The following is a 12,001-nucleotide window of genomic DNA, read 5'->3' as shown; positions in this document are numbered from 1 at the left end:
GAAATCAGAAGTCAAACAGTACAAGTTTAAATGATTATAAGCAATATTTGAGATTATTAAAGCCGATAGACATCATTGTGTTTTTCCGACGACTTCTCTCCTTCAAAGTTGCAGAAGCTTAAGCGGTACGACTTGACGTTAGTTTAAATGACATCACTTGATGGTGTCGTAGTTAAATGATGTAAGTAGTTTCTGCGCAGCAACATACGGACACTGATGTATAGAGTCTTGCTATAAATCATATTGTTATCATGCGCATATGAATTTAAATGTATCTTAGGCTTACTGTTCGTTTCGTAATTCGAGTCATGAAAAGTAAAGAAATAAGACCATGTACTGGAGCTACGGCGCCAGCGATGGGGGAAGAGGTTACGGGGCCGACGGTAGGGGTCATGGTTACCCACTTTTTGTTAAAATTTAAATAAAGTTCGTAGTTATTTGCAAATAATAAGAAAATGCGATGCTCTTTGTGTAAGCTTAAATGAAAAACCACCCAACATGAAGCAATGTAAGGCAATTTTAGAGTCCATATATTGTGCAGCACCCAACCATGGTGGGTGCCATTTTGTGACTCCTTCATTTCAAAAACCGTGTCGCTAGCCCTGGTGCAGTAATAATACAGTCAAATTTTCTTTTTTAATATTATATTTCCTGGGGAGAAGAGTTAATATTTACAAAATTAAGTATCTCAATCGCATGGACGATATATGTGTAATAGTGAAAGTGGGAGGTCCAAAAACATTTACTCTATACGATCAAAATCCATTCGAATCAACTTTATTCTGGGATGTTCATATTTGGAAACCATTTGCATTTTCCACGTTTGCATTTGAAGCAGCCAAAATGATGTCCAAATATGCAGTTCGCAAATACACCATGTTCCAAAGGTTGTCGTGTAACACCTGAATGTTTCTTGCATAAATTTGACGGACCTAAATAGTACAAAAATATAGATTTTCAAAGATAAAGAAATAGTTAAGACTGCAGAACATTTACTGGAAGGACAAGTTAGTACAAACTACACAAAGGCTTGCAAATCATCAGATTTTAGAAAAGAAACTTAGTTCCGACAATAAAATTTTTTTATAGTATGTTAAGCATTACCCTATTTTACGCAGGAGCGTGGCTCTCCCGAAAAAGACTTTCAATAATTTTGAGCTAGTCAGTTGTAATTTGGTGACTTTTCGTATGACCTGTTAGTAACATTTTTTAAAATAATAATTTACGTGCATCTTCCTTCCCATTCAAGAGTTATGTAGAGTCCCCCAAACCCACCCTTTTAACCCACCCAAACTTGTAGGACCCTCAAAAGGACCAGGTTCAGTTTCTGGGGAAATAACAGTATAGTAACATTTTTGAAATAAAATGGAGCGTCTTGTGATATGAGGTGAAGAGATGAACTTGTCATGAAATTACAAAAATAAATTCAACTTACAGATAACTTTTCTTTTATCTGAGATAAGAAAATAAAAAAAACTGTCATTTGTTAGTCAGTGTAAAATATCCCGTCGCTACTTGCAGCTACTATTTTAACTTACAGACAAACAAACACGTACGTCGAGCGGTATTAAAATTCCTATGAGAATACGAATCAATTAAAGTAAAGGCATATTTAACCGCCGACGCCTATTTTCCATCGACAAAACTTTAGGCTGGAGTTACATTCACACAAACACACTTATTACCTGTTGCAAGTGGTTTAAAAGCTTTCTTTATTTTTCTTGTCCACATAATTCTTTTTGTACTCTTCTCTTTCGCCAAAACAGGGGGTAAAGTTGGATATTTCTTACAACCGTAAAATGTATTTAACTGAAGTTTGTCAATTTTGGACATCTTCTTACCACCCAGAGGAAGAGACTCATTTGCTCTCCATACCATTGTTTTTTTGCCATTTTTCGAAAACGAGAACCTAGATAAACAAACGAAAAACTCAATTAACAACGCCAAGAATTGCATCCTGGATTTTGGTACCAGAACGCAGTGAAAAAATATCATCCTTACTCATCGTATTGCATGATGGATAATCTGTCGTAGCCCGCTCCTAATGTGTCAGCGGTTGGATATTCCGTACGGTTAGCGATTTGAAAATTTTTCAATGAATCTATGAGTGTACAAAAAAGCGATAATACTTAGCATACCACTTATTATAAATACTTGTTGGTTATCATATATGTCTTAAACTTTAACGTCCCTCGACTAATTATTCACAATCTGCCGCATCCTACACTGTACTGTCATTGTCACAAACAGTCATAATAAGTCGTTTCTTATCTCTGCAGGAAACCTATTTCCAGTTATTTGTTTCACACAACCTCGTTCCCCGGGCATTTTGCCGTAAAAACGGCTCAGGGGCCACGAGACCCCGAGGACGAGGCTGCTGTTTCAAAGTGTGAACCAAACTTAGATAGCTTTGAAAACATTCTAACTCAAAATACTTTAGAGTTTAAATATTGATTTAGCCATTTTGAGGTGTTTAATTTTAAACATGTTTGAAGCATCCCGAACTCACCATATTGACCACACTTTTAAATAAAACTCGTCGCCTAACCCTGTACCATCCTAAATAAAATTCACTTCAACACTATCCGGTTCGGGTTTTTCGAACATATTATGAGCAAGGGTTATTATATTTTTCCGATTACAAAAATTTCATAGAGATTTTTATTAGTAGTTTCCCATAATAGCCAATATCAGAACCTTTGGAAGGTATTGGACTTAAAACTTTGGCCTCTAGGTGTGTAATAGATAAATGTTATAACTCAGTAAGTATCATAGCCATGCAATATAGCATAAAGGAGATATAAAAAAAACATGTTTCCTGCAGTATAATCCAGTTCGCAAGGATAGCTTTAAACGGAATGACAATGCCAGATTAAAGAAAAATAATGATTACTAAAGAAAATACTATAAAATAAAGATAAATTTATGTTTATACCTGGTCTGATATTTTCCTCGATTATTCGTATATACTTATCCCGGTCAAGTCTTTGATGTTCGTGTAGAAAGCCAAGAGCGTGCAGTAGCTCATGCGTGATGACATCTCGATGCATACAGTGAGGTTCTTTTGGACTAGAGGAGTTATAATCTTTCAAGGTAAGCGACAGCGCACCTGGTCCAAGGTAACCAGGCGATGTGTAGCACCTATAATATATGTAGCTAGTACAGTGGTGAGTAGAATAGAACAATACATGTATATAGAGTAACTTTTCCCAAATAAATCATAATTGAATTAAAAACTACAATTAATTACCCAGTACACGCTGTTATAAGAATAGTGTTTTCTAAGTTTCAATATAAATATTTTTAACATATTCCTAGCTAGCGCCTGTTATGATTCAAAGGTCTGAATAAGAAATCTGTTGTAAGAATCACTTCTAAGATGTTGTTGTTTGAACACCCTAATTCAACTGGCGAGTCATACAACTAGATTTTGAGAAAAAAAAAACACTTCAAATGAAACTTGAGAAATTTCAAGATAAGCATATCTTCAGAATATTCTTAAGTTTTTGTGTAATTTCATTTTAAGTATTCTTACAGAGTATATTCTTATCAAAAAATTCGTGTTGCTTATTTCATTGATGCGCGGTAAAATTGGCACAGTATCTTGCAATAAATGACAATGTTGCATTTGTCAGAATATCTCCACAACTCCCTGCAAATTTTTTTAGAAATTTTAAATTAATATCTTACATGTCACCATTGAGAATCAATAAAAATCCAGTGGATGGAGTAGATCCAATGTTGAAATACTCTTTAAACCGAATACAACTCACATCCTCAATATCTTTCATTGCTTTCTTTATTAACCAATACGATGAGCTATTGCGACCTATGTGAGTGGTAGAAATTAGCATATTAGCTATGCATGTTCGTTTATATTGTTTCTGGTTAAGGTAACACAAAATTACAATCTTACAGAAAGCTCTGAATTTTCCAGTAGTCCAAATGATGTAAGGAACTGTAGCATTAGGCCATCTAAAATTTGATAGGCTGGGTACTGGCTTCAATACTCCGCGCTTCGTTCTTGTGATGGATGCACCAGCTTTATAAATGACTGAAAAAGAAGAAATATGGAAAATTAATTTTTTTTAAAAAAAATTTTTTTGTTCTGATAGTATTGCTAGAGAATCTAATTTTGAAGACAAAAATGGAGCATCGAGTATATAGGATATAATTTATATAATTTTAGTCAAGTGAGCGAAGTTCCTGCTAAATCTCATTGGGACATCGAATTTAGATAAATAAACTTAAAAGTCCCTGTGAAACTACGTTTTTATAAACTTGACTAATGATCATTTCCACTTAAAACAGCTCCGCAAGAATATGCTTAGATTGCCAAGAAACTCTAAAAAATAATAAAAACAAGTTTTATGTCCAAAACTCTTGTCACGCAATGTCAACGAAATTTTAATTTTTTTAGTATATTATCTTGTTTAATCTGTCAAACATTGTTTTTAAAGTCTTAGATAATTGATCTTTGGCGCCATTTGATAATTCATTGATGGGCATATAAATTTAATTAAAAGTTATAAAACAAAATGATTTGATTAAAATAGCAAAATTGTCATTAAGGTCAAACTTATAATGTTGTTTAAAAGCTAACTACCGGAGATAACTGACAATCATATCATTTCACAAGTTTTTACTTCCTTCTCACTGAATAAAACGACAACAAAGTTTGGGCGTTGCAAATTCCCTTCTTGTTTTTTCTTTCAACACAAACTTACATTTTTTAGCCTTCATGTTTATATTAGTGTTAAATCCTCGTGTTTGTTTATAACTTGATGTTTCATACCTACAGTTCTTAACATCTCTTATCGGATTGAAAGGTATTGCAAAATTCCTGATTTGATTATCAAACCAAAGCAGTAACCTTTACAACTAATCGCCGTAAATTGAGACTTATAATTATTATCAGCGAAGGTAAAATAGGTACCACTGGCAAGGAATCTTTTAACATCATTTTAAACTCCTCTACCATACATTACATCACCATTTGTCATCATTTTAATAGTTTATTGATTTCTATTTGATAGCTAAATGTTGCTTCATTTTGGCAAAGCTTCTTATGTTCGATATTCTAGCTAAATTGCATAAAGTTAGTGATTGGATTTTAGAAAATATTGTCTGCTTAAAAATGTAAAGAAACTAAATCTTATAATCTTTCTGATAGCGCTATAGTGTTAAATTCTAGTGCAAGACTTTGTAGGTTTAGGTTCCAAATGTAATATAGATTTTAAAAGTTCAAATTTAATGAGCGTTCAGATGAGAATATATTTTTTCTTCAGCGATAGTAGTTTTGGTGCGTGCAGGAATTCTGCAGTCAAATTGGAGCTATAAACAAACTAAGAGCCTTTGCGGGACCTTCATTTATGACTGTACAAAAATTAAAAAAGAGTCTATTATTGGTGAAAGAAAGCACTTGATACCTACATAAACTTTCGTTTGGAATGATTACTTTTTGCAGAAGGAGGTGATGTAACAAAAATGCAAAACATATAAATAATAAAAATCCTTTGTGAAAGTTGTATAACCACTTAACTCAATGTTATAACCGTCCGCAAAAATAAACATAACAGCAGCTTAAACGTAGTACAATATTAACCTACCAATTCCTAAGCTTAAAAATATCAAAACATTCTTCATCGCCATATCCAATGCTTGCTAAGGAGTCGACTAATTAAGCTCTCAGTTTTTCCACCTTTTATATATAACAACATATAATTACTTCCGTCGCATCTCAGATGACAACACGCTACAACAATACCACCAAATCCTGTGACGTCACTCAACAGGTATATGTACTGGTGTATGAAGATCTCCATTTCTTGGTTGGTGATTTTTGGCAACGTTAAACAATATCTAAAATTAATTAATTAATCATAAAATAAGAGGATAAGAAGAAGTAATTAAAAAAATTCGGCATCTTTGTTTTTATTCTGATGTGAAAAATAAAGTCATGCAAAAGGTTACTGTTATTGTTTGTTTGTTCAAATATTTCTTTTAAACTTCGTAGGTGATCATGACTAGATAATACTGCACAACTAACTTGTTTTTTTTTTCAAAGAAACAAAAGTGAATCATGTAATATTTTTAGATACATGACAATGTTTTTTCCTTTTCATTTCTTTGATGTTGTATGGCCAAATCAGATTTCTAATAAATTCATAAACTGTTGATAACGCCAGCGAACAGAATGCCAGCTATAAATAGATGTCTATTTATTCAGAGGTTATAAGTACGTTTAAAAAAATATTTCGGAAGTTTTGCACGCAGTCTGCGTCTCAAAACTCTGATATTGAAGTTGAAAAGCAAATCAGCTAGTTAATAAAAAACGAATCAAAAAGATTAATTTATGGTATAAAAAAGTTAGCAAATACTTTTACTGACATAAAGACTGTCACAGAAAACACATAACAAACCTAAGTCACTTGTTAGATGGGATGTTGTCAAGTGGATTGTGTATATATATATCTATTACGATTTTATGAAACAATATGGAATAGCTTTTCTCTGTCTCTGTTCATATCTGGTATGAAAAAACAAAATAATTATAAGTTATGCTAATAAGAATAGAAATTCATGAGAATTTAATACATTCCAGAACACAAAATGTAGTACGCTGCAACATTTTTTTGTTTAAATTGGGATTATTAAGCTAAAGGAAATATTTCATAGTCCAATTGCAAAATTTACGCTCTTGCGGAAGTCTCCATAACAATGTGAAAAAGGAAAACTCCTTTTTTCATCATTTGTTCTAAAAGTTTCTTCTAACCTCTTTATCTTTTTTTTGTTTCCTGCAATTGCGACATCTAACCTAGATTTTAAAAAATATAAACATCTCGCAAAATAGGAAAGGATCTCCTCAAGATTGATAACTTTGATCTGAACACATTGCAGAGCAGCAAATTCACAGATTTCAACTGAGATATCGATTATTGTATTAGCTGCGAACCAAGCACACAAGATCGTGGTAAGTACTTTAAGATATGACAAACTACACGTTATCAAATTGGCAGAGCAATTGCTTCCAGGAAGGATGATTCCGTTCAAAGATATATGTAATTTCCTGGATGCTATAACAACAAGTTATGTTGTACGTTCTGTGTTGTTAGCAACCGAATAAACAAAGTTGTATCTCCATTTTTATTATAAACTTTACGATACCAACTTCATACCATTTCAGCTATGGATGTGTTTGCAAGAAATATTGTGTGAGCAAGTCAAGAATCATTAGGGAAAACAGGGACAACAAATCCTTTTTTTCTGCTGTCTCTCTTTTTATCTCTTTTTCTGTCCTTTACATGTATGTTAATAATATAACGTAATGCAAGAAAAATGCATTTTTAATATTTTTGATATTTCACTCACACCTTGTTGGCATTCTTTGTTGTTCAAGAAAGCGATTTCGTTGTTTTTCATAATGAAAATTTAATGAACCAGCCTTGAAAATGTGCTTACCATGAAGGTCTCTAGTCCTAGTTTTATGGGATTACTAATCACTTTGAAAAGTGTGTTGTTTTTCCAGTACATTTTAAAAATGTAGTTCTGCTTAGGAAGTGTTTACCAAGGCCATATCTGTACCTATGACATTCTAAATGGCTTAATGAGGGCTTCAAATCTTCTCTCTGCCTCCTCTTCTCTTAACTCCCAAAGATACAGTGGAAGCATCTTCCAAAGACGGAAAGGGAATACCAATTTAAGTCTTCAACATTGAGCGACCAGTCAACTTATACTGCTTTTAGCTGGTGTTTCAGGCAAAACGACGAATAAGGAGAGTGATTCCGCTATGATTGAGACCATGGAAAAGTTAGACCCTTACTTGTAATAACCTGGTCACTGTAGTGTAAATTCATGCGTTAAGGTAGCGTAATTCACGTTAGACAATAATAATAAGTAAAGAAAGAAAAAAGAAATAGAATATCCACCATACCCACTTCCATAAATTAAAAATGAAGTTTTTAAAATAAAAAAATGAAAAAATATCCCTATAATTTGAACTGAAGAAAATGTATTACTTATTGCTTTTTTGAAAATATTTCTTTTCCCCGTTATGAAAACAATTCTATGTAATTTATTCATTATTCTTTTAAAGTTTAAAGTTTTTCTCACTGGTAAATCGTCTAAATAAAGTCAATAATACTGAACCAAAATATAGAGCCTATAACAGATTTTATGTCGACGAATATAGCCTACCGTGTAGCATCATCCGAACTTAGCCATGGTCAGATGTTGGCGTTCAACATCAAACGAATTGAAAGGGAAAAAACATTCTCTTTGTTTCCAAAAATACTGCAGTAATCTTTATTTGAAAAGGGAATGCACTGACGCTAATTTTACATGTTTTCCTTGGTAAAAACATGATCAAAACAAGCGGTGAAGTTCAAAAGAAATACATGCGCAGACAATTAATGAGAATAACCTTTATATGACTTCAGTTTCCCAAGTGGAATAAAGAACAAAGATGCCGAAATCTTGTTAATAACTTTTACCTTTGAATTCATTTTATGATTAATTAATTAATTTTAGATATTGTTTAACATTGCCAAAAATCACCAAACGAGAAATGGAGATCTTTATACACCAGTGCATATACCAGTTGAGTGACGTTACAGGATTTGGTGGTATTGTTGTAGCTTGTTCTCATCTGGGAAATGTCGGAAATAATTATATGTTGTTAATGATGATATACTGCAAAATCAGTATATTATCGTTAACAATATAATGATAATGAAAGCGTTAATAATAATAATTGCTTGTATAATTATTTTAATTAATTTAACTCTGTCTTTAAAACTATTCCGCTCTTAAAATTTTGTACTCAAAAAATATTACGGAGAAGTTCTATATATATAAAAACCTTAAAGTACCAAATTATTCGTTCTCTTAATAAAATTGTAAACAACGGGTGTATATATTGTTTTCATGTTCAACATATTTTTGACCTTTAATCGAATGCTGATTTTCTGCATGTTTTTTTGTCTTTTTTTTAGGTTTCTCGTTATAGTTCGCTGGATAATACAAATTTCTTCGAATGAACATTCCCCTTATTGATGAACCGTGTTTATCAATAAGGGGAATAATTCTCACATTCTCAATTAGCACATGACCATCCCGTCCTGGTAAGACCTTTGGCATCTGACTCATTCGCCATTTTTCTCGGCTGGTCTCCAACTTGGATCTATGCCAAACGTATTTAACCAGTTCTTGAATTCTACTTCTTCGTCTACTGATTCTGGGGCAATTATTCCTTCAACTTGTCCAAATAGAAAATGACTGGTGTCAGTGACGCTTCATTCCCAATACTTGCTGATTGGTAAGTCAATGCTTTTAAGTTTAGAAGAGATTTATCTCCTGTGAATGCTGTCACCAGTTCCTTATTTGTTACTTCAGCTTTCCCTAATATGCCATAAATTGCTCTTTTTGCAGCTTTGATCATTGTTTTATGTGCTTCATCGAAGTGAGGACTCAATGGAGGATTAAAGTTCCATTTTACATCTTTGTTGACAGTCGATACATTGATCTTGTCATCTAATCTCCAACGTGTAACTTAGTGAGACTCGTTGTCTGAGTTCATCACCATTGGTATGGCCTAAGGTATGGTCTGTCTGCAGGTGAAACAATAATACGAAAGTACATTTCAGCAATTTTGCAGATTAAGGCGACTGGATACCTGCTAAATTGCATTACGTCAATAAGCAAGTCGTGTTGCAACTTTGGACCTTGATAGATCATTCAGTGATACTTTGCTGACGCGCTAAAAAAGATTCTTGTTTTTGTTGTAGCTTTATCTGGTGTTAATGCTACAAAATAAAGTAAATCCCAACAATAACGTTTGATTTATCAAAGGTGAAATCTTCTATAAGTATCCTTTTGAATATATCGATCGATGATATCCTCATATAACAAATCCTTTCCAAACTGTCGTTCTTTAGCAATCTTTTTTTTGTGTTTAGTATTCGTTGTCATAACATAGTTGTCTGGTTTAGATACTGTTTTTCCATAATATTGCCATTTTATACCATCCTGATCTTTTAAAAATTGTTGGGAAGGGTGAGGATAAAACACCTCCCCCTCCAGCTTGCACGGCACTGATAAAACATTTTTATATGCCCAGCGGAACAAACCTAAGGCATGAGGCGCTTAGGACTGTGATTTTCCTCATAATTTATCACGATATAGGTACCCACCAGGGGCGGATCTAGGGTTAGGCAGCCTAGGCAATTGCCTAAGCCTAGTTTTGTGAACTAGAAAAAAAATTCTCTATAGATAGAATAATCTAAAAAAAAACTAAATTATTTTTATCAATTTATTTTTGGCATCCGCCGATTTCGACTATGACGATGCGCGGCGTGCGTGTTTTATTTTACTCAAATAAGCAAACCCGGGGCGATCTTAGGCAAAATGTCTATTCGCCTAAAACGTCCGCGGGTTTTAAAGTTCCGAATGAATGAAAATCACAGATGGAAGAAAAAACGCCTAAAACGTCCGCGGGTTTTCAAGTTCCAATGAATGAAATTCTGGAATGTGAAGAAAAAACGCCTAAAACGTCCGTGGGTTTTAAAGTTTAAACGCCTAAAACGACCACGGGTACGGTTACATGGAGTGGATGTTTCTTTTTCAACATGGTTTACCTGGATCAGGTCCAATTGCAGGGAGCACTTCAAATGTCTAGAATATTAAAGCAATTGTATGCCACCTAAGTTAAATAAAGAAGTTTTGAATTTGGAAACCTTTTCAGATATTGAAAGGATTGGAAATGCTGGAGAGAAGTATTTTGGCCACGTGTGCCGTGTTGTTGTCTCAAACCAAACCTTTATCTTCCTCTGCAAGAGACAATAAATTCAGTAATACTTGAAATATTTTAGTTTTAGCTGCTCCTGAATTTTAGGCACTTTTGTGTCAAGAACTATTCTTAAAAGTGGTAAACCACCAGATGTTCTTACAAAACGTGTAATTTAAATCTTTTTCTTATCAAAACAAAAGGTTTTAACTTGGCCTTGATCAAATGCATTGTTTAAAAACATAAAAGCCCAATGCCAAACGAGATAGCTAACGGAGGCAATTTATGTAAACACTGTCTTGGCGGTCGAAAGATGTTTTGATGTGTATGTTAAATTCGGTATAGAGTATTACTAGCTACCTGTATGTGTATTAGTTGGAATTTTGTTAGTTTTTTTTCTTTAACGTCTTAAGGGTCACTGGCTTCGTGTAGGCTTCGTGTAGCCGTTTATGCAACTGTGTATCTTTGTTTCTGTTTGGGAGAGAATACATTCTTGTAAGATAACTAAGGGACAGCTCTTTCATGAACGCAAAAGTCCAAGCTAAATGTTAATAGATCTGCAGATCCCCTTTCCCTCCCCTAAACATCAAATCAGAAAAGGTAATCTTTGAATGTTGTCAGTCCTTGAAACCATAAGCACTCATCCATGTGTCCCTGCTAAGCAGGTAGACACTAAAAGTTATTAATTCTTTCTGTTCTCTAAGAAATCGATGTATACAGTATGAGATATAATTAAACGTCAAAGGATTCTACCTCGTCCCACCGCCAAATTTATACGCTTAGCATATACTTTTTTATTGTGATTGTCCCTAAGAACTTTGACTTTGTGGGAACTTTTAAACAGTGCATTTTATATGCAACATCCCACTGCTCATTTTAAAACTTTTAAGAACACGGGAAGATCTCTTTGACTTTCCCATGTTACTTTTAATTGTAATAATATTGCTAAAAACAAAAGAATGAAGCAATACCTAATCTAAGAATAGTCCAAGTTTGTTTTATAATATTTCTTATTCTCATCTTGCTGAGCAATACATTGATATAATTTTGTTTTAGGATAAGATATTTTGATGTCACCCTGGTACCTAAGATGAATATTCTTCTGACAATGAAAATCACCATCAATTAAAAGAACACAGATTTGTTAATCCTTATAATATTGGAAAACTGTAAACAATGGATATATATCTGGTATAATCCACAAAGTTGTGTTTCATA

At 33.4% G+C, this 12,001-nt stretch overlaps 1 protein-coding gene across 1 annotated transcript; it reads right to left on the bottom strand.

The window, feature by feature from the left end:
• Nucleotides 1–310: 310 nt before the first annotated feature.
• LOC130635469 (astacin-like) lies at nt 311–5,786 on the bottom strand. The gene is made up of 8 exons (XM_057444800.1): nt 5,610–5,786; nt 3,917–4,054; nt 3,691–3,829; nt 2,936–3,141; nt 2,002–2,101; nt 1,686–1,909; nt 1,436–1,453; nt 311–932 (listed from the first exon to the last, which is right to left on the bottom strand). Exons 1-8 carry the CDS (start codon nt 5,650–5,652, stop codon nt 778–780), a joined length of 1,023 nt encoding a protein of 340 aa, XP_057300783.1. The 5' UTR covers nt 5,653–5,786; the 3' UTR covers nt 311–777.
• Between the last annotated feature and the right edge of the window lie 6,215 nt (nt 5,787–12,001).

Source organism: Hydractinia symbiolongicarpus, chromosome 3 (genome assembly GCF_029227915.1).
Source record: "Hydractinia symbiolongicarpus strain clone_291-10 chromosome 3, HSymV2.1, whole genome shotgun sequence".
NCBI lineage: Eukaryota > Metazoa > Cnidaria > Hydrozoa > Anthoathecata > Hydractiniidae > Hydractinia > Hydractinia symbiolongicarpus.
This window is presented reverse-complemented; position numbering and strand designations above follow the sequence as displayed.